Source organism: Gasterosteus aculeatus, chromosome 17 (assembly GCF_964276395.1).
Source record: "Gasterosteus aculeatus chromosome 17, fGasAcu3.hap1.1, whole genome shotgun sequence".
NCBI classification, from domain to species: domain Eukaryota; kingdom Metazoa; phylum Chordata; class Actinopteri; order Perciformes; family Gasterosteidae; genus Gasterosteus; species Gasterosteus aculeatus.
The window spans coordinates 8,006,533-8,033,273 of NC_135705.1; the positions used below are offsets into that span (position 1 = coordinate 8,006,533).

The 26,741-nt window shown below is 40.9% G+C and overlaps 1 protein-coding gene across 1 annotated transcript; it reads left to right on the plus strand.

Annotated features, from left to right (window-relative positions):
* Window positions 1-848: 848 nt before the first annotated feature.
* On the plus strand, window positions 849-26,233 carry LOC120835803 (voltage-dependent calcium channel subunit alpha-2/delta-2). Its single transcript, XM_078091974.1, has 38 exons — window positions 849-1,353; window positions 8,164-8,245; window positions 11,292-11,408; window positions 11,725-11,784; window positions 12,984-13,028; window positions 13,208-13,343; window positions 13,458-13,589; window positions 13,737-13,794; window positions 13,889-13,939; window positions 14,911-15,010; window positions 15,131-15,292; window positions 15,415-15,525; window positions 15,641-15,719; window positions 16,695-16,744; window positions 16,930-17,019; window positions 17,112-17,177; window positions 17,731-17,805; window positions 17,903-17,977; window positions 18,105-18,176; window positions 18,332-18,403; window positions 19,065-19,126; window positions 19,247-19,323; window positions 19,410-19,470; window positions 19,551-19,645; window positions 19,771-19,861; window positions 20,023-20,085; window positions 20,199-20,302; window positions 20,651-20,749; window positions 20,850-20,941; window positions 21,105-21,152; window positions 21,491-21,562; window positions 21,790-21,942; window positions 22,044-22,096; window positions 22,206-22,261; window positions 22,641-22,764; window positions 22,866-22,975; window positions 23,096-23,178; window positions 23,476-26,233. The coding sequence occupies exons 1-38, from the start codon at window positions 1,244-1,246 to the stop codon at window positions 23,569-23,571; spliced, it is 3,282 nt and encodes a 1,093-aa protein (XP_077948100.1). The 5' UTR covers window positions 849-1,243; the 3' UTR covers window positions 23,572-26,233.
* Window positions 26,234-26,741: the final 508 nt, after the last annotated feature.

A 26,741-nucleotide genomic window follows, 5' to 3' on the forward strand; every position in this document is an offset into this window, starting at 1 on the left:
TCCACGAACACCTCTTTGCAAACAGCAGCACATACAAAATATTAAAAACATCAAAAGATGTGTGATATTTTCAAAAAGCAGAGTGGTTCTGCCAACTGATTTAAATTGTTTCATTAATGGTATTCCAATTGCATCAGTATTATTTTACAGCTGTGAAAACATACATAGGAAAAGTAGTTTGTAGTTTGTGGATCCCACTCAAAATGAAAGACCGATCAGCAGGACACACTTATGAATCTCAATGAATCTTACTTTAGCTCTGTGACGTGAATTTTAAATTCCTTGTTGTCAAGGAATCAGGCTCTAGCTAGAAAGGCCCTTCCAAAAACCTATAAGAGGGGCCCGATTAGACGTTTATTTTGATCCCACTGGTTTCATATTTAACAATACCTTGGAAATATGTAACGGTTGTTATGTCATTTTAAGCTCAATTCTTGACCTGAAAAAAGTCACTATATTAATTTAATGACCGAAATCAGTGGCTCATAGTTCACGAGTGATCCCTATAATCCCCCCCCCCCCCCCCCCCCCATTCAGAGCATTCAGAGACTCAGCTGTTGCATCCTCCTGGCTGACGGAAGAGCAGCGGCCCGATCTTGCACAAAAAAAACCCCAAAACAAATGTCTGCCAACGATAAAGCCCGCGTGGCTCTGCAGAGATAAATAAAGCCTAAACTAGATTCCTCTCCTGCTCCGCTGTTGCCTGGCGAGCGTGAACGCGCCTGGCTCCCCGCGCTGCTGATGAGAGAGAGAGAGAGAGAGAGAGAGAGAGAGAGAGAGAGAGAGAGAGAGAGAGAGAGAGAGCGAGCGAGCGCGCGAGCTGTCGTGGACGCGCCGGCCCGTGGATCAGCGCTGGTTGTGTCGGTGGTGTAGCGTCGTATGTGGGAGCAGGAGGAGAGACTCTGCGGTGTCTCGGCAGCTGCATGTGAGCATCTCCCCCGGCCTCTGCCCCCCTACACACACACACACACACACACACACACACAAACACACACCCGTCCACGATGCCCCCGCGGCGCGCCTCCTCCTCCGCGTCCACTTGAAAACGGAAAGCCGACGTGAACTCGTCGGGAAACTGAGCCGGACGTTGGACGCTAGCTAGCCGGACGCCCCCCGCTCCCCGCTCCCCCCTCCCCTCCTCACCCCCCCCACCCCCCTCCTTCGGGAGACGGTCCGGAGCGCTCGATTCACGCGCAGAAGAAGGCAAAGAAAAACAACCGGAGAGGACAATTGTTAATGGAAAATGGCGATGGGAAAAAGGTGTTGCAGCATCGTCTGCCTGCTCCAGATGGTCCTGATTCTCAGCGCGTCGTGGCCCGGAGCGGCGGGACTCACGTTCCCGCAGCAGTACACGTAAGTGACGGTTGCCCCGATGGAACAAAACATCCCGGGGGGGGGGGGGCAACTTTGGGCTTGTCCACTCTGCTTTGTGTCAACGGAAGACTCTTGGCTGCTGCTCGTTGTGCCGTTATGTAATTGGGCGGCGTGCGGGTTGCGTTCGCGCACACGCTGCGCAGGTAAAGGTGCGCCTCTGTGCATCTCAACCATCGCGTTTCAGGGTCTTCAAAAACCTGCCGAATGCTTCTTCTTGCTTGTGTCAAATATGACGTGTAGTGTGTGAACGTTTAGCTTCTCTTTGCATTGAGACTTATCACCTCAATGTTTAGATTATCTGAACATCGAACGCATCCACGCCAGATGCCCGTCTTAATAATGCAAAATGACTCATTATACCGTTTATTTCCTTTTGATTAGTTTATGTTAAAACCCGAGTGGCCCGGGTGGGGAGGAATGTACCGTTTGACACTCTTCACTTTAAAGTTATGAAGGTGAAGTAATAGATGATACCGGCCTATTGGTGCACTCCAACCAGGCGACATTAAATCATTAAATCTGTGCAGAAAAGGTTTTTACATTTTTTATTTAAGTGTTCTTGTGTGCCAGTATAGATTTTTCCATGCAGGCTTTCAAGTTGTGTTGTTTTGTAATTCACTCGCCTCCTCTAGCAACCTCCTGGGAAAATAAACATTGCAGTGAAAGCTTCCACAGGAGAAGTACCAGTGTAGTCTTACTGGGAGAAGGCCTACTATGTTGAAGAAGAAACTGGGGGATTTTACAGTGAATTGCAACTAAATCGTCTCTCTATTTCAATCAATCCTGAGCTTAGTTCTTAACTGTTGACCTTTAACCCGTACAGCTGACTGCAGTTATCATGGCCCACCTCCGGGCGCTGCAATCAGGCTGCTCTGGAGGGAGGAACCGGACAGATGGTCCGCTCATCTCGGGGGCCACTCGTCGAGGGATTTGTAGCGAGTCACGTTTGAAGACTGTATTTGCCAATTAGGAATGGGGTCTATAAATGTGGTTAATGGCGAATTGGGTTATTTCAAGTATAGCCGTCGCGATTCTCGACCTCCTCCTTCTCCTCATCCTCCTCATCCTCTCCGCTGATTTTTCTGCTGAGTGCTATGAAACGGTACTCTGCACCGGGTCTCTTCATGTGAGCTAAATGAAGCAGAATCACTACGCCGAAGAATAGCATCTCTTCCTATTTAAGAATTAATACTGCAGCGGCAAAGATTTATTCCCCTTCGCCCTTTCTTACTTCGCCCCTTTCACTCCCGCCTCCTCTGTCTTGACTACAGTTTGTAGAGATATATACAAATATATTATGTTAATATGGATGGATGGATATAGCAACCCTCTCTCCTGCCGCGTTTTCATGACTTGACTTAATTGCTTCCCAAATACGTTATGGAGGAAATGTTATTGCTGCCTGGATTCGATTTACTGGCAATGTTTTTTCCTTTACACGATGTGTGACGTGTATATAATTGAAAGAGCAGGAGATTGAGACTGTAGGTTGGAGTTTTCGTCCTGCTTTCAACCTTTTTTTTTTCGGTTAATGCAACAAAAAAAACATTGTTACGTTTAGGGAAACATTACGGTTCTAGGGCTCCATAAGATGCTTACTTTTCATTAGCGATTCATCTTTCAATTCCTGTTTTTTTTTTTAATTAATCTGCTGGGTTGCTCTCTAGCAAGAATGAGTAACAGACATCGTAAGAAACACTCCATTCATGTTCTAGATAATGCTGCATCAAGATAATGTTAATTCAAATCTGTTGGATTGGCGTTTGTTTTCTATATGGATGCCTGAAAGGACAATTTTCAGAAGAACTGGATTAATCGTTGGTAAGAAAAAGGAAAAAAGTAGATAACAGCTTAGAAAAGCACTGTGATGCAGACATCAGTGGATCAAAACCCAAATGTAATCGACTTACAGGGAGAGCAGCTTCATAACTGAGCTACGCTGATTACTTCTGTTGTCTGCTGTCCATCCGTTTTCTTTCGCTCCATCAATCCATTCATCTACTGATGGTTTCAGTGTGGACTTTATGTTTAGTACATAAGATGTTTAGCACCCCCCCACCCCCAAAAAAACAGTGTTGTTCCTTTTTTGTTTTGAATAAATTATATTATAATATATAAATATATATAAACTATCTAACAAAGAAGATTTTATTCATTAAATAATTACATATCACTCTACTTTTCCAACAGTTTTATTACATTTTGTAAGGCCTCAAGCTGGTTTCACTTTAGTTTTTTCAAAAGCTTCTTTTTACCGTGGCTGCCGCTGCGATGAAGCCGCGACCCCCCCCTGAGGGCCCACCGCAAGCCCACGTTTGGGAACCACTGGTTTAGTGTGTTAACTTAGCATGCTACTCCCCTTTCAACATAAAGTACAGCTGAGGCGGATGGAAATGTCATTATACTTGCAGGTATTTCGGTCATCAACCTACGATTTGGTTCACAGTTACGATCGCTCAAGATGAAAAGAGGATCACCACAGTCGTAAGATTTATCCTCTGGGGAACACGACACAAGTGTCACTCTGCTTCTTGGCAGTCCAGCTCCCAATAGTTGTTGAGCTATTTCATCTGTGCTACCGACAGCAGCATAATGTGTCCGACCAAACACACTTGTGGCAGATGGATGGATGGATAGATCTGTACAGCACATGTGAAGTCGTAAATGGCTCCCCTCTCAGTCCAGCATGCACCACCTAATCGCTCTGCTGCTCCACCCTCTCCACCTCTCGCTCTCTCTGCTGCATGTGAATGTGGGTCACATCTCCGTCTCATCCCAGAGGTGTTGCGCTGTTCAGACGCTTCATCTGCGATACCCAGTTTTCTGACGTCCCAGAGGGCTGGAGAGGAGAGGAAATGGAGCGCACTCTGAAAAAACTTCAGGGGGCCGTGGTTCTGCTGCACTGACCGGAGGTCCAAGCTGCTCTGCTGTTCTGCTGTTCAAACCTGTTCCAGTCACACAAAGGGGCAATTTTAAATATTATAGGATGCAAACAGCGTGTTGACTCTGGTCTTTTAGATATGTCGGCGTGCATAATTCATGTGCAAAACAGGATCACATGGATTTATGATGCGGTTTTTATTCAAAGACACTTTTAAAAATGTAAATCTGCTTAAACCGATCATTCAAGGGGCAGTCAGTGGTTCTGATACACGTGTGAGAATAGGTTTGGTTTTCCAGAATGCCTTAATTACTTTGAAACATTAAGACAATCGACAATTGTATTGTATTTTTATAAAAAATTGAATTCATACCCTTGAACTTGTTAATAAGTAGAGAGATAAAAAAGTTGTGCTTGCTGCTCTTTTTTTCAAAGCAGTCTTTGCGTCCCGCCTGAAGCTCAAAATACTTTCCCTTTCAAGTAGAGCTGCTTGTCAAAGCCACTTCATCAGGCTTTCTGTCATTTCATCAACTGGCCCTTCAGAGTCGGGTTTGATGTTGCTGCAGGAAAAAAAAACGTCTCACGTCTTCTCTACACCACTCCTTTCCTTTCCCATCAGAAAGTCAAGCTCTGGTATGCATCATCAGGCCTGAACGTCTTTCCACCATGTTCCTCTCGCAAATGAAATCCAAAAATGAAATGAACTATGAAATGAATTATTCTCATTGTGAAGAGTGTCGACAGTTGAGTCGAGGGTTCTGTAGAAACAAGCCAACTGTAACTGTGATTCAACTCTCCGGGCACTTATAGGATCCAAGGCCATGTTCCGGTTATTAAGATTTGTTTCCTGGTTTTAATCCATTCACGTGGAAAGCGCAAATGAATGTTATTGCTTCTGCAGGATCACATGTCCGTCCAGCAAATGAAGGTTGAACCAGTGTATTGAGGGAAAGGTGAATGTTTATTCATTTACTGACGCTCAGGATCTCTTGAGGACAGCGGTGGCAAAGTATGTGAACAGCAAGTCTGGTTCAGTGAAGGTTGGAATTTAAAAGCATATTTTGCATTTAAAGTCAATACCTTCCCTGTGGCTAATAGCATACGCCTCAAAAAGAGGGCTGACTATGGAAAAACACCGGCTCTTCTCATCCTGCAGGACGCAGCTTTCGTTTGGGTTTGCTGTTGAGGTTTGTTGTTTGTGCTGCTTTGAAATGGCAGTTTGTGATTATGCTTCTTACCAATGGGAATTCTGTTTGGAAGAAGACACACAGAACAATGCGTAGCAAACTTGGTGCACTTTTTTTCTCTATTTCTGGACTGTACTGAAAAAGAATTCCATCGACTTTGGTGTGAAGTTTAAGGTTCATTGGAGTGAAAGAATGTCAAATAATCAGTTGAGTGAAGGTTTCTTGATATTGTTCATCCTACGTCCGTTGTTAAGAGTTAAAAGTAATCAGTGAACCAGCTCATTTATCAAACACATTTCCCACACAACGACGTTGAATCACTTAAAGTAGTAGTTTGGGTCAATGAGTAAGGTCTAAACACTGAAAACACACTTTGTGTGGTTGGCAAAGTGGTTAATAGTAATATATAACATTAGCAGAAAACCGCTGATTTATTATTTGCTTTGTCAAACTTCCATCCGACCTCAGCTTGTGTTTGATGTGTTGATCAAAGGCTTCTCCTCAGGTCCTAGTGGCCAGTCAACTATATTTTCAGAAAGATTTCTAATCTCTCTCCAGTTTTCTGAAGAGACGTATTTCATAATAATAAGATGAAATTCTCCCTCGGCAAATATCTATTTCCCTGACATCCCAGATTAGTGCTTGTCACCTTTCTCTCTGTTAGCATATGATCTGAAAAGAATTATCAAACAAAGCGTGCTTCTGAAGGACGCACTAAGTCCAAATCTAACAATAAACGAGGCCACTTTATGTCCCTGGACGTTCAGGCCTGAATGCAAAAGTGTCCAAAAATACACGTTTCATTGAAATTAGTCATTAGGATGCCTCTTTATCTTCCTCTTCAGCTGCTGGACCCACATGCGCTCACTCAGTTGACGTGTAACTGGGGAGTGCCGATGAACCTCCTTCATCCAGTGCAGCATTCTCTCCTCAACGGTGGTTCACAACGATATCACTGCTGCCGACATTCACCTATTTGCATATTAGCTCGTGTTATGAAACGCTGTGATGTTGTTGAGACATAACGACAAGTCGATCGGATGAAATTTGGGGTAAAGCTGAGTTCCTATGTTGATTTATTATTATCTACAATACAGTCGACAGCAGCTGGTTGAAGGTGAAGATAATTTACAAATAATGTGAAGATATCTCTGACATCAAGAAAACGATAGAGGTGACCTTGAGTTTTTGTCTCCACTGAGCTCTAAACTCACACATACATATATATTCACGCCCGTTGCTCATTTAAGCCTCAATACAGCAGATTCAAGTGTTCAAATGAGTTAAATGTCAAGCTCTCGGCACAGGATGGAATTTTAAACGAAGCTGCTCCTAATGAGTTTCCTGGCTAGCTAGATGCCTGAAATAAGGTCCAAAGCTTTACAGATGTTTTACTTTTACTTGTACACCATAGGTTGGTAAAATGACTGCACTCAAAACTCAACCCCGAAATATATGTCATTGCTGCAGCCCTCCAGACAGAAATGTTAAGCCATATATGTATATTGTTATGATACAAATGCATGAAATGACAATGCAGGAGGAGGCCCCCAAAGCGATAAACCCACAGAGAATTATCACATGAATCTGCGGCTCCTCTCTTCACACCGCAATGCTTTTTAGCATGGAAGCTGTTTTAAACCAAAAATCCCTGCACACTACCAAGCAGCAGAGGAATAAAAATGCTGCAAACGAATAAAACTAGAACTCTGTAACTGCTTGATGCGTAAAGGACACACTGTTTGCGATACCGTTGCCATATTAATCACAAACGATGACATGTCATTGTTCTGCTCGGTCAACCGTTTAAAATATTTTGGACTTTGTGTTTTAAGAAAAGCACAAGCTACATTTTTGGAGATGATCGCGGTTCCAAACCGTTGTCAGAGAGAGAGAGTCACTGCTCTTCGTGAAACATGCCACTGGTTCAATACCAAAACATTTTCAACCTTCATTTGCTTCTTGTGGGGTTGTTAGATGACTCACACGGATACCTCTCCTCCTTGAAGTGCCTCTGTTTTGGTTCCGCTTAGCGCTATAACAACACAGTGGATGCTTTGCGTCTCTGGCCTCATTAGTTGCTCCATTTTAGGGGCTGCAAGACATTCCAGTCGAATTGATTGATCTCGGCTGTCGCAGCAGTTTTAAAGAGCTGTTGTACATACTTAGTATATAATAATAATGTGGCTGATTGGGGATTTTTCTTTGCCCCACAAATATCCTTCAACAAGTTAACAAAGCTGATGAAGAAGCATTACTTCTCGCTACGTCAAGACTCACATTTCACCCAAAGCCTGTTTTTAAAGCTGTCATTCAATGAATTTATGAATTTAGCGCTGAATTGGAGTAAACAGTGTTTTTTGATAGATTATAGCAAAGGGACACATGTCTGGGTTTGCTGTTCCTCTACGTGTGAGATTCGTGATCAGCTTCGTTTTTTTTTAAATTGCCCGGATCACAGCTGCTTCATTACTTGCGTTGGTGTCAGTACGGAGGCAGATTTCTCATTTATTTCTACTTTTCTTGAAATAATAGATGCATTTATTTGTTTTAGTTTGTGTTTAATGACATTCTTTGCGATAAATTTTGTTTTAATGGGTGCACAATTAATTGATATGTGTGTAACACCACTGCTTGCTTCTGTCCAACACACACACACACACACACACACACACCTATCTATCCCTTGTGTGACTGTCGGCCTGTGATGTTTGCCCACAGGATAATGCACTGGGCCCGGCGTATCGAACAGGAGATTGACAGAGTCTTTCAGCACATCACTGGCGCTCAGCAGTTGAAAGGGGTGAGTGTGTCGCTCTCTTTTCGTAGTACACGGTTCTTCTTACTCATCTTGTCTCTGCACAAACTCAACGAGAAGCGATCTGCCTGCAGAATAGCTGTAAATCCAACAAGGTTAATAGCTGAAGGTGAAAACAGTAATAGTCTTAATATCTTCCAGAAAGCACTTTTTTGTCATGGTTTTCTTCAGAGATAAAAGCAGCCAATAACACAATCTATTTGTTTCCCCTGGACAGACATGAAGCTCTTTCGAATAGTTTTTCCTATTAATCCAATTCCTCAACATTTGATCTATTTTAAAACAATACCGTAGCGACATTTTGCTGGCGCTTTGTGGATTGTTTGCAATAATTATCAATCTTGAAGAGTTGCCTGAACAAACGCCCACAGTGATCAGATTTAGAGTATCCAGTATTATGTGTCATGAAGTTAACAACACCTACATTCACAAATACTAATTTAGATCTTTCATAAGCTGATTGTGTGTCATTTGTTACTAGAGATAAACATGCGTTTTATTACTTTTCATGTTCATATGGCAATTGCATTCATCACACTCTCAGACCTATTTTACATCACATTTTGCATTAAGGTCATCAGATATCTGACTCTCTGCAGTGACCTGATTTCTAAACTCGCATACCTTGAGAATGAGACACGATTCCCAATAGATTTGTCGAGAAAATCATTTTGGGTTGATTATCAGATTATTATATCAGAAAATTAGTCTGCCTCTATTTTTTTTAAATCAATTAGTTATTTAAGTTGTTTTCGAACAACTTGCAAATTGCACAAAAAACAGCTGTTGGTTCCCGTCCTTTTTAAATTTTAGGATTTGCAGCTTTTTCTTTTTTCGTACAACACTACGAAAGAGTATGAAGCGAACAGGAGGCGAAAGGCCAACAAACGGGACCAAAGATCATCTGTAGGGGGCAAGAGAGCCCTGCTGTGTGAAGATGTGCGGGGGCGTTTCCCCCAGCAGAGACCAGCGGCACGTGTCCTCTCTTGTTTGTGTCACGGCAGAGCAGATGGTCGGCCTGCAGCCCACAGTAATGCCTTGATATGAGACTCGCTTGTTCATTCAGTCCTCATTAATCCCCCCCGTGCTCCGGAAAACACTCAGGATCTGTTAGATGAATTGTTCGCCTCGGCTCGGTGCTCGATAAGCTGAGTGCAATTTTCTCCTACCGATGAAAAGCTTGTTACCTCGCTGACACTTCATTTTTTACTTTCTCAACTAATACAAAGCCGCAATTTTACATTTGAGGAAGGTTCTGATGGCCTTAGTGATACAGCCCGGCTCTACATCAGGTTTCTATTTGTCAAAATAGGAGGACTAATAAAAGTGTTACATCTTGATTGTGAATATATTCACAAAGCACCAATTTCAACAGTAGCCAGTTCACAGAAACGCCCTGTTCATTACGACATGTTCCCATCTGTCCCATCGGCTCTGTCAGTAAAGCATCTGGTCAGCACACAATTTCAAGGAAGTCTTAAAGTGCATTTGGTGAAGTGCATTTAAAGAGCAAGGGATGTTATGCAGCATGCAGGTTTGCTAAATATAGGAATTTTCTCTCCACCTTCTCTCTAATGTATTTGCTCTGGAGGTAGAGAGTCCTATGGCCTTAAAACCACCAGACAGCGACATATACGGTCCGTTCCTTGTCTGCTGCACATCTGTTCATGGCGTCTTTTGCGTGATAATAGAAAGCTGCAGGACATTTTTATAGTAAGATTTTGCAGGCAAATCTAAGCGTATAAGAAAAGGTGTTATATATTCTTTGGAAAGGTGTGAATTTGGGCAGCTGCCAACTAAAACTACAGCGGAAAGAAAGTTCCTCTCTGAGCTCCTGTTTATGAATAGATGTGTTCTGAGCTAACAGGCAGCGTCTCATGCCAAAAGACACCAAAGACACCAAACTTTCTTGAGAAAGTCGAAATTAGCTTGGAACGAAATAGTCACATTTGCTCAGTGTCATTCCCAGATGTCTCCTGATGAAAGTTCTCTGCTTTAAGCAACCAGAAGGAATACTTTGTGAGCATGTTGAAAGGCCACATTTCAAAAGATAACTGATGTGTAATTTAACTTCAGGTGCTCTGGGAAAGAGAATTAAGAGCCGAATCTGGGCTCATCTGTGAGCTCCCAACCCAAGTCAGAATACAATGAAAACAGCAAACTTTAAAAAATATTTCTGTAGAGTTGTGGGTTAAATTTGCTCTACGCTGCCTGTTTAGTTAGCAAATAAATGTTTCATCTTTGAGGAGAGTTGAGAACACAAAATAGATCTTGACTTTGTTGTTGACTTTACTAAAGAAACAAAGCCGACATGCTCACCATTATTTTATTCTGTAACAAGACGGCATTGGTTGCTTTAAGTTTATTTTTTACTAATTTGTTTTTAGGGCAATGTGTTAAGATAATGTGCTCCATTATCTGTTTTCAAGAGAAACTTCATGAATCATTCTTTCAAAAACCATCCTATATGTAAGTGATTGTTTGTATTATATTATTTCATGGCTAAAAGAATAAATGCTTCATATTATCTTTGATTTCAGTCTGAAATTACTTTAATGTGATTCATTTTGGAAACCTTTGTTCAAAGACAACAGACTTTGTGTGAGTAGATCACATGAAAGGATCCATTTTTAGATTTGGAGCGAACGCACAAACCGAACAAGCGACTGCTCCCTTGTGTCCCCAGTATTCAAATATAGGACGGATTCTCTTTCAAATTCATGAGTTTGGGAATCATTATTATTATTATTATTATTATTATTTTCAGCATGTTTGAAGATCTTGAGCTTCAACCATTTTGTCTCTCTACAAACCTGTAAATCTTTTTTTTTTCAAATAACCGGATGCGGATACTGACCATAACAATCACCTGCACTAATAGTAGTACAAATGTATGTTCAATCTGCTTAAATGATATGTGAAAAGTTGATGGTTAATAGTGTGAGATTTATTCAGCAGAAAAAGTCTTAATTCAAAGAGTTCAGTTGTTATTGCTCTTAAGTTTTTCACTTTTTCCATAAAAAATGTACAGCTATACAATGAAGAAAGACGACAGTTTAATCTGGTGAGGAATCAGCCTCGGAAGATTGTGGAGAAGGTTGCCTCTGATATAGAGAAACTCCTGGCGAAGAAGCGCAAAGCGCTCGATGTAAGTATATTATTCCTGACAAACATGAAGCACTTTCATGTAGCCACAATTTTTCAACATTACTTGCTAGGTATTAATGAATAATTCATTATTGACGGTCTATCATAGTTCTTCAATTCCAGGTAGTATGCATACTGTTTAAAAGCATTACTGATGTTTTCTGGATGTGTTTCAATGTGCAATTTTATTATTCTCAAACACTAGTAAACCCAGTTCTGTCTCAGCTCCATGTTGCACAGTTTTCTCCCCCCTGACGAGAGAAATCAGAAACGTTGTGCTGATTCTCCTCTACTGTTTCTCTGTTTCCAACGTGCAGAGGTTGGCCAGTGAAGCAGAGCGACTCCAGCGAGAGCATCTCTGGCAGGATGGAATTAAGGTAAAATCTCAAACATGATATTTGAAGTTAAAATAAGACACCTGTTAAGGTTGATCACAGCTATAGGACATGTGCTGTAGTCTGAGATCCTTTGATATGAAGGTAATGTTGTATTGACACCTCTTATATTTAACACAAACTCCCCAAATTCATTTTTCTGTTTTGGTTTTAGAATTTTCTTTCAATCCCCATTTCCTAATATAGTGGAAACATTGCTCAGTCACTCTTAACCACTGATGTAAAATCAACCCAGATGGTTCTGATGTCTTTGAGCGCTGTGGAAAAAAAAAGAGACGACCTTACAGAACATTTTTACAAGTCAGCTGAGCCGACCCCTCAGCGCTCAGCTGGGTTAAACAGATGACCGAGTGCCGTTCCGTCCTCCACACATTGGCATTCCACTTATCCAGCCACACAAGGTGAGGGTTAAACGCATCCCCTCACGTTGCCTCTCACCTACTTCCCTCAGGCCGGACCCCTTCTGCATTTTAAAAGATACAGCTGATAACTTAAGAAGCAGGGTTCTCAGGAGGCGTTAACATAGAAGATGAGTCAATTCTCCAACTCTCCATCTCCGGACCGACTGATAGAAAACACCGTTAACGTCTGGATGTTTCCACAGCTGTTGTCCTCTGACTGCAGGAGATCCGTATTACACTCGGGATAACGGTCAGAGAGACACGTCATACGATGTGAAATTGGATACAGCGCTCTTTCAAGATTCGATTGGGTGATTAGAAAATGCAAACAATAAGAGCGTAGCCGCCCCCTCATGTCAGGCTTATTCTGAAGTATGTTCCGTCTCTTCAGAAACTAAGACTAACAGATGGCGATGCTCTATCCAAGCTTTACAGCCTGTCTACTGATTCATAACGTGAGATCACGGAGCAGAAAAAAAGAGCAAACATTTGGTGGTTACAGCTTCCCAAATGGAAGGTTTTTAGACTCGTCTCAGTTTCATGTAATTCTAAACTAACCATTTTTAAACAAAAAGGATTTGAAAGTAATCTTGTTAAGTGCCATAAATTGTTCTATATACACGTATGAACCGTCAATCAAACTATTGTTTGAACTGTTTCCTTTGAGACAATGAGCAACGATGCATGATTGTAACTTGTCTTTGAGTGTTGCTATGGTGATTAACATGTCTCCTTGTTACCCACTTAGTATTTAATGTCTAGTTGTCTGTTTTCTCCCAGGAGCTGGACATGGCTTATTATGACTCCAAGGCAGAGCTGGACTATGTGAGTAAGACCGCTCTGCTTTGTTTGCATTTACCGAGACCATTTGAGAGGAAAAAAGATTATTATAATGTCTTATGGTTGTGAAAATCAAGCAAAATGTAATTTAGAAAGTAAGACGTTGCAATGTTGGTGATGAGAATATGATGTTAATGTGTCATGTGTGCTTTCTTGGACTCTAGTACCCCATGGATGGAGAAGGAGAGGTGGAAAACCCTTCACACATCAAGCTGGAGTTTGTTTATGATCCAAACTTCAAAAATAATGTCAACTATTCCTACACAGCTGTTCAGATTCCCACAGATATTTATAAAGGAGGCAAGTGGACTTCGGATTATATTATTTAGAAAATCAATAAATATATCTCATGCTGGAGATTTTATTTGATTTACTTTACTCATCATTACAAGAAGTCGACTCTTTTGCACGCAGCTCCAGTCATTCTGAACGAGTTGAACTGGACGCAGGCGCTTGAGAAAGTCTTCATGGAGAACAGCCAGGAGGATCCGTCACTGCTGTGGCAGGCGTTCGGCAGTGCCACGGGTGTCACTCGCTACTACCCAGGTAGCGCCTGACAACCGTCCCCTGTGAAACCTGATGTCGACTCTGAGGGGCCAAGGGACCTTTTGAAATGCGCCCAAACAAGGTTTAACTCAAATTTACATGCACAGCAGAATCAACAGGACGTGTTTTTTGTTTTCCTTTTTTCAGCGACACCTTGGAAAGCCCCCGATAAAATTGACTTGTATGACGTCAGGAGGAGACCCTGGTACAGTCTGCCGCTTACAGTTTATTTTCATGCCAGAGGTGCAGCGGATTTACAAGGGGTGACATATCGCGTCCTCTCTTTTTATTCATCACAGGTACATCCAGGGAGCCTCATCTCCGAAAGACATGGTCATTCTTGTTGATGTGTAAGTAACAAGTGTCCATTCATGTTCTTTTCTTGGGTTTCTTCGTGGCGTTATGTAATTAACTGCTGTTGAAATCCGTTGCATGCTTGCTCTTATGTCTCAGTCAAAAGGGAAAAAGACCATCCTAAATTTATTTCACGCAGGTGAGCAGCTTCTACATGTCTATGGCTCTATGAATGAACAAATTAGAGATACAAACCAGACTAAAGTTGAATTGTAGTGGGAAAAAAGTGCACCTGTCAGACAGACTGCGCGAAAAGCAGCTGAGAGTGCAATTCATATTGTGGATCATGTGTAACACCCCAAAGGTCAAGTTACCGACCATTCAGATCAAGAACGGGGTGTTGTTCTTTAAATCAATGCAATATAACAGCTTCATTTGTGAGCTCAAAACGAGCTCGTAGGTGTATTGTGTTACTGTAGGACAGAGCCTTTAACAGACGGACACAAAAGTCTGATTAATCCAATAAATCTTTTTAAATGATCAAACCACTGCGACCAAGTTCAGCTTCTTGTTTCTATGGCAGATCAGACAGTCGACAGTGGGTTTAAACTCATGGTTAGTGTCAGGGAGCGGTGTATTCAGGTACAAATAGAGAACAATTGTTTTCTATCTGTAGTGATACACAAAGGATTGGAATTCTTTTTCGTCCGTAGTGAAGGAAAGTGCTGCTATAAAGCTTATTTGTTCTCTGTAACTTTAGCAGCAAAAAAAACGTAATGCAACCCTGTTGAAAACTGTGTTTGGGACAAACAAACAGTTCCTCAGCAAACAACGCGACTGTGTTCCTCTGAGCCGCAAAAACATGGGACAAGGAAATACAAACAAAAACCCGCTGAAAGCGTTTATCAATGCTGATTAATCACCGCGGCAGGCGTCATCATGTCTGTGATTGAACATCTGGAGAGAACTCCTGTAATGTGTTGGTATCGGAGCACGTGATGGGGAAGATTCCTGTGGGTTTCCTCAGGAGCGGCAGTGTCAGTGGACTCACCTTGAAGCTCATCAAGGCCTCAGTGATGGAGATGCTGGACACTTTGTCTGATGACGACTATGTCAACGTGGCCAGGGTTAGTATCGGCGACACTCACTGCCTCCTCCTCACTCGTCACACATTTGTTCACTTGTTTCCTTAACTTCAGTTTTTTTTTTTTACATATTAAAGCCCAAATGCATCCGCTGTGTTTCAGTTCAACGAGAAGGCCGAGGCTGTGGTTCCCTGCTTCAAACATCTCGTCCAGGCTAACGTGCGAAACAAAAAGATATTCAAGGACGCGGTGCAGCAGATGCAGGCCAAAGGCACCACGGATTATAAATCCGGATTTCATTTCGCCTTCAACCAGCTGTTAAATGTGAGTCAATATTGATTTACATCGACCGGGCAATTTTTTTTGTCGTTAACTAACTTCACTACTGTATCGACCAACTCTGCTGTTCCCTCTCATTCGTTTCCCTTTTCTAATGTATTCCTCAGAAGACAAATGTTCCTCGGGCCAACTGTAATAAAATAATCATGCTGTTCACTGACGGAGGAGAGGACAGAGCTCAGGATGTCTTCATGCAATACAACTGGCCCAACAAAACGGTTGGTTTCTTCTAACCACAACAGATACCTTTCACGTGCATCCAGCATGTCTGCCCTGTGGGGTCTTGACCACCTCTGACAACTGGCTTATTTCTCTCTGTTTGTTCCTCCGAAGGTTCGAGTTTTCACTTTTTCTGTTGGTCAACACAACTATGATGTTACACCTTTGCAGTGGATTGCATGCACCAATAAAGGTGAGCGAGAATTTTTTTGTGCTTGTTGGATTTTATTTTATTCCCCATATCATGTGGTTGCCAGCCTTTTTCAACCGAAATACCCCCATCGTGTCAAATCATTACTTTAATCCAAATATTTCAACCTCCCTACGTGCTTGCAAATTAGTTTTTACACACTCACCTTGACCAGTGTAAAACAAATTTGTAACACTATTTGGCTGTTTATTTTTGTCAGCAATTGAGATATGATTAAAGTATTTTCCCTCATATTTCCATTTTTCTTTGTTAGTTAATAAGTATGTACGAGTCCCTATTGGTTGAGAATCATGAGATGTGTTTGTCAAAAAAACGAGGGAGACCAAGTTCCAACAACCTAAGTGGTCACCTGTGACCATTTTATGATACAATATGTATTCCAGACATATCTTGAAGGTCATTGGATTACATTGTAGAGCTTAAACTATTAGTCGATCAGAGAAGATAAGATCATTTTATTTTCTCACAGCAGCGAAATTTGGTATTTGCAGCACGAGGACATTTATACAGATTAAAATGAAAATAAATTCATAACAACATATACAAGACAATAGGATAATTGTCAAATGTTAATAAACTGATAACTCTGATAATGCTTAATTCATTTTTCGGAATTAAGCATCATTTTTCGGACAAAACCAGACATTCTACCAAACATCATAATAAGAAAGTGAAAAAACTAATCAACACATACATTGTTAATGATTAGAATCAATAGTTACAATCCAATTGACAATGAAACACGATGGGAAACCGTTATTGAAGCAGATTCTGACATTAGGTTTCAGGTTCAGCAGGAGCTTCCAGCTCCTCTGTCTCTCTATCTATCTGGGAAAGTTAAGCGACTGATTGTCTAGCGACAGTGAGTAGAATCTGAAATATTTATAAGCACCACTCTTGCTCACACATGCTCTTCCTCTCCCTATTTGTCTTTTTTTTTTCTCTGTTGCTTGCCAGGTTACTATTTTGAGATCCGGTCCATCTGTGCTATAAGGATTAACACCCAGGTGGGTTCGTCTAGTGCCTCTTACACAGCTGATCCCCGTTCAGTGTTTCCATGCCTCCAGTGGCACTCGCTCACTCTTTAGTAACATCTACTTCCATTTGTTTGCACTCCCATTGTTCCCTGTGGTCAACTGTTGTGGGTTGTTTGGAATGTGCAGCCGCTCACGTATCTCCTTTGTTTGGTCAGGAGTACCTCGATGTGCTGGGGCGCCCCATGGTCCTTGCAGGCAGCGTTGCCAAGCAGGTTCAGTGGACGAATGTGTATCAGGATGCTCTGGTGAGATCACGTGACCTTGTTTGCTGTGTGGGATTGAATGTGGCATAAAGTACATGCAGACTGAATAATTGACATGTTTTGGGACTCTGCAGGGTCTGGGAATGGTAGTTACTGGGACTTTGCCTGTATTTAATCTCACCATGGATGGAAACTCACAGGTACATTACATGTCATTTAGCTGACGCAAAGGTAACAAAACTTATATTAATATGAAAGAATGTTTTTTTTTAATATTACAGATTATGGCTACTTTCTATGTAATTATTCCAAAGGCAGAATATACCACTGTTTATATATCCGGGAATACTAAATGACCACCTATAAATAAGTTATTTGATTTTGCTGCCAAAAGGTAGGTGAGTAGATTGATGACACTCTTATGACTCAACGCTATTATTAAGCTATTACGACTTTGTATAAATACTGGAAACAAGGAGAAACAACCAGCTTGGCTCAATCCAAAGATAACGCAATTCACCAACCAGCTCTAAAGTTTATGATTTTATATGCTATGTATTTCTTTAGGTAGCGCATGTGCCTGGCGTGGTGACTTATGAATGAAGTGCCTACTGGTTACAGCTACATATTTACCGGACAGACATGAGAGCGTTATCAATAGTCTCATCTAACTTTCAGCAAATCAGAGAAAAGACCTTTTTCCCAAATGTCATATTATTCTTTTAAGGAGCTATATGTGTTTTATCTGACCAGAATCAGCTGATTTTAGGTGTCATGGGGGTCGACGTGCATCTTGATGAGATAAAGCGTCTAACACCTCGGTACAATGTATGTATATGTCATTAGCACCAATATTATTATTAACATTTTTCGTCATTTGTATCGACTGACACATCACTGCTACTCCTTGCTTTTAATATCACAGCTTGGAGCCAATGGATACATATTTGCCATTGATCCAAATGGATATCTTCTGCTTCACCCGAACCTTCAGCCAAAGGTGGTGCATATTAAACCAGATTTACTTTAATGTACAGTTGTTCATAGTTTGATAATTATAATATTGGTAAACCTGTTCTGCGTTCACTTTGCTTGTTAATGTGTTTTTCTCACTTGATTCCTCGCAGCTAGTGAACCTCCCTGAGCCTGTGACGTTGGACTTCCTGGATGCCGAGGTGGAGGACAGCAACAAAGAGGAGGTGAGCTTTTAGTGGCAAGTGGAGCTGAGAAGTTTCTGGTTTCGGGCATTTTCTGTTCCTTGTTGTTGTTCAAAGTTCTTGCAGAGGTGGAGAACAACATCATCTTCCTCATGTTTGTGACTGAAAAATGAACACTTTGCATTTCTATTTTCTAGATCCGGCGACAAATGATTGATGGAAGACCAGGAGAACTGCAAATCCAAACTCTGGTCAAGTCGGTTGATGAGGCAAGTAAATTACCTGAATAGCAGAGTTCACTCAACACAATGATTACAAATAATCTGGGGTTTGATGAATACGTTTCAACAACATGACCTACAGTACGTTTAAAAAGCTGGTCATTATGTGTACCATACTTTCAGATTGCAGACATGGGGAAACAAATACTTTAAAAAAAATGTAAATGCTTAAACCGGCTGTGGTATTTTTTATCGAAATATGCTCTAAGATAAAGTGTGTCTGTAATTCAATGAAAAGACATTTAGTCTTTTGAAAGTCATTAATTTCAACTTTTACTATGTATTTATTTCCAAATGACTTGTTTAAGGCTCCGATTTTCTTCTCCGATCAGATTTTATGACCAAATACGTTGCAAATAAATAAATATGATTGTAGTGCACCGGTTATCTTCTAAAGAGAATCTTTGGAGTAAGAAAACTATAACAAGTGTGAAAACCTAATGTCAACTTTAGATGTTGGTTTTAGTCCCTATATTAAATGAGTGATAACGTGTTCAAATCCTGTGTTCGATTTTAGTTTCAATTAGGACTTAAAATGGTCCAAACAATCATCCAAACAAAGCAAGAAAAATAATAACATGAAGTGAACTGATGAACTGTGACCTGTTTACTTTAACTTAAGCGTCTTCAAATGTCTCCTGTACTTTAGCAATACATTGACGAGGTGCACAGGACTTACACCTGGACCTCTATCAATGGCACAGATTACAGGTGAGCAGTTACAATGTTATGAATTACAACTAATAATCAACCAGCTGTTGCCTAATGAGACAATTTTGCTCTGCCTGCATGTCTCTCTGTGTCTCCCTGTCGGGGCGCCTCCAACCGCAGTCTCGGCCTGGTTCTACCTCCGTACAGTGAATACTTCATCCAGGCAGACCTGAGCGACATGATGATTCAGCTGCAGTGTGAGTACAAAGTGGCAGCGCTTTCGGAATTGTCTTTCATAAGACGTGACACAAAGAAGAAAATGAAAAAAAAGCCTCTTTTACAGATATACAGTCGCTGCTGCCCAGCTCCTTTGAGTCCTCGGGACACCTGTTTCTGGCTCCAAGGTGACTCCCGTCTCGCTTTATATTCCTCAATCTCTTTGTGGAAGGAAAGTTTTCAGTATTTCTGTCCTGTGTTTCTTCAGGGAATACTGCAAAAGTCTGCATCTTTCTGACAACAACACCCAGTTCTTGGAGAACTTCCTCTTGCTCATGCTGCACATGTCGGAGTCTGATGAATGTGAGGGTGTTAACAGAGTTTGCTAAATTGGTCACTGTTGCAGATCCCCAGAGGAGATAATATAATAATAATGATAATAATTGAACATGTATCATATATTTGCACATGTTTTTTGTTTGTTTCAGGTGACCAAGGCCTCATCCACAACCTGATTTTGGATTCTAGGATTATTGGGCAGCTTGCCTCTCGTGTTTGGAAGAACAAGGACCTGAACTCGTAAGTCAACTTTTTGGTATTGCTTTCCACAACATGCCAATGCAGCATCCACCACCTTAAAAACAAATCCTTTTCTTTGCAATCAAGTTGACAGAAGTCTGCTCCGATGGTCTCTTAATTGTAATGGACAGAGATGGCTGAATAAAAACTAATTGTTACAGGTACGGCTTCCTGGCTGTATTTGCGTCCACTGATGCAGGAATAACACGTGTTTTCCCCAACATGTGAGTACGATAAGTGCACTTAATGTAGCAGAGAAACAGTATCACAGTAATCGGCAATATGTTTTCTCTATCAACAGTTTTTTACCCAATTCTTTTGTGTTGTGTTTGTACAGAGCTGCTGAGTCATGGGATGAGGATCCCGAACCCTTTAATACAAATTATTACAGACGCAGCCTCGACAACAAAGGCTACATGTTCAGAGCTCCATCCAGATCCGGTAAGCGTGCAATCCTACAATCCAGATGTTTTAGAAATAGCCGTGTACCAAACATGTGAAAGGGTTGATTCGTCTCTCATCGCTCGCTCATCTCCGCAGGCTTAACGTTCAAGTCTTGAGTTCATCAAATGCGAGTGATCTCTAAATGTTTAGTGCTCGTTCTAAACGGATCGATTTGGCATCAGCCTCTGTGACAAAATAATCTCTCAGTTTTAATCCGCAAACTATCTCAGGTGTCAACTGCGGGATGTTTTTTGAACAATTTCAAAACTGAGCATTCCTTGGTGTACGACAACAAACTATGACCGCACACCAGTTCTTTTAAAAAGTGGTTTCGTTTGTGAACAGCGTTGGACGACCCTGCAGTCGCAGAAAATGGCACCGTTGGAATTTTGGTTAGTTCGGCCGTGGAGGTTAATTTGGGAGGCAAACTGCTCAAACCTTCAGGTGAGAAGACACACCACCGTGTTTTTGAGACTTCATTCAGTGTCCTGTGCCACGTGCGACTCACGGGGAAGTTATTTTACTGTGGCTGTTGCCCCCTCAGTGGTCGGGGTGAAGCTGGACTTGGAGGCGTGGGTGGACAAGTTTAAGATTCTGGCCAGCAACGTGTCCGACAGTCGACAGGGAGCACACAAGGTACCGCGTTGGGACACCATTTACCAACTGATTACTTAATTAGTTCAAAATGATCTTACTCAATAATTATGAGTCTCTGTTGTACACGTTTTTCACTTAATTAGACTACATTTAATGCACATAAAGGGATCATATTGTCTCTTGAAACATTTTGTTCAAACAGTGTGGACCCTCCCGAAGCTGTGAGATGGACTGTGAAGTGAACACTGACGTAAGAGCGATTCACAGATTGTAGCAAGCCTCGGTTTTTCCGACAACAATGGCATTATTTAGAGGTTAAATGTGTTCTTTAATGTATACTCTTGGGATTATTTAATTGGTTTGTCACTTATAGGACCGTTTTATTTGGTTTTAGCAGTTTCATCTATTTATTATTATTATATTATTAAAAAAAAATGAATGAAGCATGAATGAAAGACATATAATACATTTATTAATTTTCTGGTTTTCACTGTCTTCTCTTAGAAGTGTATTGAGGTTGTCTGCTGTTGCTGCTCAGTGTTAAACCCTTTTAAACACTTGATATAAACTGTACCCTGTTGTTTGTAGGACCTCCTCTGTTATCTCATTGATGATGGCGGATTCCTGGTTATGTCTAATCAAAGAGATCATTGGAAAAAGGTATGTTTATTGTGCGGTGCTTAATCTTTAATACTGAAGGATCTCATGCACATTTTTGCTTATGTTGAAAATTGTTGCAGGTATTTAACTTAATAGGAAACAAGAATAGAAAGTAGAAAGTGGGAAACAGACATCATTTTTGTTCAGCCACTATGTGGCGCTGTCTACCTTATGTGCTCTACTCGCGTCTCTCTCACCGTCGTTTCATTTTCTTTCATCCATCACAGATCGGCCTTTTCTTTGGTGACGTTGACCCCTACTTGATGCACGCTCTCTACAACAACTCAATCTTCAATCGCCGTCAGTCTTACCACTTCCAGTCGGCATGCGAGCCCGTCAGCAGCAGCCATACTGGCGCAGCGCCGAGGGGCATCTACGTGGTAAGAGACCACCTTCCGATTTTACATTCAGAAACATTGTACAGTGCTGTGAGATGGTTGGAAAGCTCTTATTTGTTACCACTGTCACCATGTTCCTGTAGCCCTCCATTGCTGACGTCCTCAGCTTGGCCTGGTGGACCTCTACAGTGGCATGGTGAGACTTTGTTTACCCTTATTTGTGTTTACACTTGACCCAGTACTGATGTTTATTAATGTTTACAGGTTGGATTTAATTTAAAGTGCAATTTCAACACCTTTTTCAGGTCTGTGACCCAGCAGCTGCTCTATGGACTTGTCTACAACAGCTGGCTCTACCGAGGTGGATTTGTGCTTCTTCTTCACAGTCTTGTGTACCCATAAATATCTGTGCAATTACTTCATGGTTTCTTGCTAACAATGATACAAACGGGATGAAACATCTCAGCATCTCATTTGCATTTTGTCCTCATTTTATTGCCTCAATTCTTTTGTTATAATTGAAATATTGTGAGCTGAGCCCATTAAGGGGAGATTTATTTAACAATGAAGTGTGTTGTTGCAACAGGTCAGCAGACAACAACAATATTCAGACGGAGCGGATACGTGCAATCTGAATTCAAACCAGTTCTCTCCTGTTTAGAACATCTTTATTCGCAGAAGAAAACTACTTTTCAAAGTATTATAAACATCATATAAAGTGTTCAACTTTTGTACTCTAGATGACGTCCTGGTTGAAGGTTTTGAAGCAAGGGAAAGCAGCTGTGTGACCATCCAGAGCCAGTTCTACTTCACAAACACCACCAACTCCTACAATGTGCTGCAGGACTGTGGAAACTGTTCACGGTGGGTTTCTTCTTGAGTCAGCAGAATGTGTTGCTGCTCTCATTCCTGTACTGTGCTTTAAGGGATCAAGTTGGCTAAATTTCTATGACTGTTTCCAACAGGCTTTTCCACGCTAAGCGGATTGAAAACACCAACCTTCTGTTTGTGGTCGCCGAGACGCTCCCCTGCAGCTCATGTGAGATAGAGAGATTGACACAGATCAGGACGGAGTGTATCCTTTACATGCTCACACACTCTGTGGTGCTTTTATTTGGTTGGAAAGTTGGAAATCTCTTCAATCTTGTGGGGCAGGTAAGTTCACTGTTACTGCCCTTAACTAAAAACAAAACAGTTCAGGAGGAGAATCCGTGCGAAGTACTGAGCAATGCACGATATCGTAAAGGCCCGACATCCTGCTTCGACTTCAGTGCCTTAGTAAGTAGATGTAATATAGATACAGCATTTTATTTGTGCCTCTATCCTGAGCATCAACAGGAGATTTTTAGCACAGAAAAATAACATTTACAGTATATTTCAGAGGATATCTTTTCTGACATAACAAATAATTGGGTTCTTAAGAAAGAGAAATATGGCTCTTACTCACACATCTTTATGTACTTGTAGTTGTAAATTATCCTCTGCCTAGCTGACTTGCACTGTAAATAGTTAATTTCTCTGTATAATCAGTAGTACTTTAGAAAAATTGTATTTAATTGTGAACTCTCATTGCAGGAAAACGCATCAGAGTGTGGACGAGGTTGTGCACTGCAGTCCTCTATAGGAGTCCTCCTCTTTGTTCAGCTCATTCTGCCTCTTCTTCAACTTTGACACGTGCAAACACTCTAACTGACACCTTTCATCTCTTTGGGTTTAGGCTCGGATCTACTGAAGGTCAGATCAAGCAGCTACTGCTGAATTAGAATTTCTTCAATGCACAAACGGCACACGGTGCATTTGTGCTTGAAAAAATGTGTGGAGCGGCTTTTAATGTTTATTGCCTTATTGCGTACGCATTTGTTGGTGTTTCAGGGCTTGCTTGAGTGCAAATTATAGAATGTGTCGAGTGTGCATGCTACTTAAATTAATACCAGCATGTTTAACATTTTTGCACACATGCTCAGCCATGTAAGCAACCACCAAATAGTCAGGAAGTGCAGCTGAAATGCACCTTGAACGGGCCAATAAGTGGTCACCCGGCAGGAACAGAGCTCAGTCGCAATTTTAGGTGTGATCGTGGTGGAGAACTTGGATCTAAGACTCCGTTGGACTGATTTGTTATGTAGTAAACACACAGTGTTCTCGCGTTTCTCCAAAGATAACCCCAAAAAAGTCACACAGTCAAAGTGTTACTTAAGTAAAAGAAGAGACATGCAAGCAACAACATCAGCCTAAATTAAAAATATTTATTTGACGGCAGAATGGGTCGTATCAGTGTTATGTCCATGTATCATGCATTATTTTATCAGGTTATTATTACTGATGTATTAAGCATCCATGTTAATGTTTAGGTTCGTGAAGATGGAGTTCATTTATACCACTACTACTGTTTACTTCTAGTTTACTCTTTTAAACGTAGTAGTAGTAAGTATTAATCAAGGTTTCTGCCCTAATATAACTAAATGCACTTCCTGCCTCGTGAAATATTTCGATTGACCTTTTAAAAATGTTGCAACCGCTTTGTTTGCATTTGTTTTTACATGCGTGCAGTCTCTCCCTCCCTGAATGTTCTGGCGTAATGCAACATCTCATCTCAGGGGCACACTGGCCCCTTTGGAACAGTGGACACCGCTTGCAGGACATCCTCCATACACAACAGCACCACAACATGGACACGCTTACTAGAACGTTGCTCCACTAGTGTCCATAAACGGCATTAGAATTACTAATGCTTAGTGCAAGCAACATCATCAACGCAGCCATGCTGACCAATAAGAGCTGCTTTATTGACACTACAGCAGGAGAAACTAGTTAGAGTCTTTAGATACTTAGATTCATTCTCACTGACACAATGCTGAATCGATCTGAATATATTTATCTGACTGATCAGCTGTAGGATAAACAGCATTTGTGAGTTTGGGATGGCTCGTTAGATGAGGCGCTGTTTATAAGGATTTACAATTTCCAAGCTGCAGCTTGGTAAAGCCATCTAACACAACTTTACGGTGTGCACACCACACATAAAGCTAACTGCTCCCGCAGGAAAAGATATATAGGTAGTCAACATCTGCTGAGCTCAGCTCTGCTTCCAGAAACTTCTGCTTTTGCTGGCTTTGTGGAATTTAAAATGATTTATTTCTGACAGTTTTCTTTTTTTATTTTCCATCCTAGTAAATATCTTTGCACATCAAGGAGCTTCCTTGCATCTTAAGAGTTTTTTACATGATAGTAGATCTGGGCCTTGACCTCACATTCACTTCTGTGTCTTTTGATCCAACTCTGACATTTTGCCAAGACCTTCATTACTTCAAATTACATTATTACATCATTACATGACGCTGATGGATTCCATGCTGCAGTCTCTTTAAGTGTTTTCTGTTCCCCAATAAATATATTCTCAGAGCAACATGAGGAGAAATACCAGTGTTAGACCTCCAGCAAGATAGTGTGGTTTTGAATTTGAAGACAATAACACAGATTGTTAAAGTCAAGGTTTATGGAAAAGCCTCCAGAGATTCACAGTATCAACTTGAAGTGCTTCCAGTTTGAAGAATTGTTAAAGGGTGTAAAATCAAAAAATCAAGACAAACTGTGACTTTTTACACAGCTTGTAGTATTAAATCCGGCCAAACCACAGCATTTTTAGTGCAATAATGCTGTGATAATCTGACTTAATCTGACAGTAATTATCATTGCCATCAATTTATAACATTTTACGTAGTTTACATGCAGTGTTATCTCTGTTGTCTTATAGCACAAAACATGTGCCGACGTTGGTGCATGTCAGACATTCTAAACATCCTTTATTTGATCCATCAATCTCTTTATATGTTGTAACACCACTGTTAGTCAAATCCGAATTTATGCACTTATGTATGCTTCTGTAAGGGGAATGTAGCTTCTGAATAGCTTTCAATGTTATCGATATGTTATAAGTATGTGAGGCTTTTTGATCCTCTGTGAGATTTCCCTGATTTCTATTTAAAAGTGATGATTTGCTGTGGAGAATATTTTAATTTTATCATGTGTACCTTGTTACAGCAGTGGTATCTGTTTCAACTTTTAACTAAATCATGAAACTGTAAGAAAAGGCCGCCCAGTCCTGTATGTTTGGGATTGTACTACTTGAATTTAAAGTGTGGCACCAAAACATGTTTACATTGTACAATTTATTCACACTTTTTGTTCATGTGTATTATTAAGGTCGTTATGAAACCTAATACACCAAAAAAGAGATTAGGGCTGCAACTAACAAGTGTTTATATTATCTTATTATTCTGTCAATTACTTCTCAATTAATAAACCTTTATATTTTTAAGGTCACAATAGACCAACAGTCCAAAATCTCAAATCATTCCTTTTAAAGTGCTACAAAGTATAGAAAAGTATCAAATCCTGCCTTTGCACAAGCCGGAACAAGCAAATTATTGGCATTCTGACCGTTTTATAATACATTTAGCTCAAAAATATTTCATATATGTGTAGTTGTATGCCTCAGTTCAAGTTAGAGAGCAGTAAAAGGCTGTTTTCACTAAAATGTTTGACGAACAAGGCTACAGCATCTCTGATCAATTATTTGCTATATTAGAATTCATGATTTTAAGTATAATGTTATTTTCCACAACAAAATGAACCTGTTAAATCCTTACAGCTACATTTACTGTGGTTTAACTGACGGACACAAGCTGTTTCTTTCTGGATGCTAAACCACAATTAACTTGATTTAAGATCAACACAAAGCACAAATCCTGCTGGTGTGTACACATTTTTTTAAACGTATTCTAGTGAAGTCTTTGTAACCTTTTGGTGTGAACCTGTCTTGTTTCTGCAGAGTTATGCAT

Excerpts from the sequence above, each read along its gene's own strand:
- LOC120835803 (XM_078091974.1), top strand. The coding sequence starts at position 1,244 with ATGGCGATGGGAAAAAGGTGTTGCAGCATCGTCTGCCTGCTCCAGATG. Across the intron at positions 13,029-13,207 it reads CCAAGGCAGAGCTGGACTAT|TACCCCATGGATGGAGAAGG; the intron begins GTGAGTAAGACC and ends CTTGGACTCTAG. Across the intron at positions 19,646-19,770 it reads CATGTCGGAGTCTGATGAAT|GTGACCAAGGCCTCATCCAC; the intron begins GTGAGGGTGTTA and ends TGTTTGTTTCAG.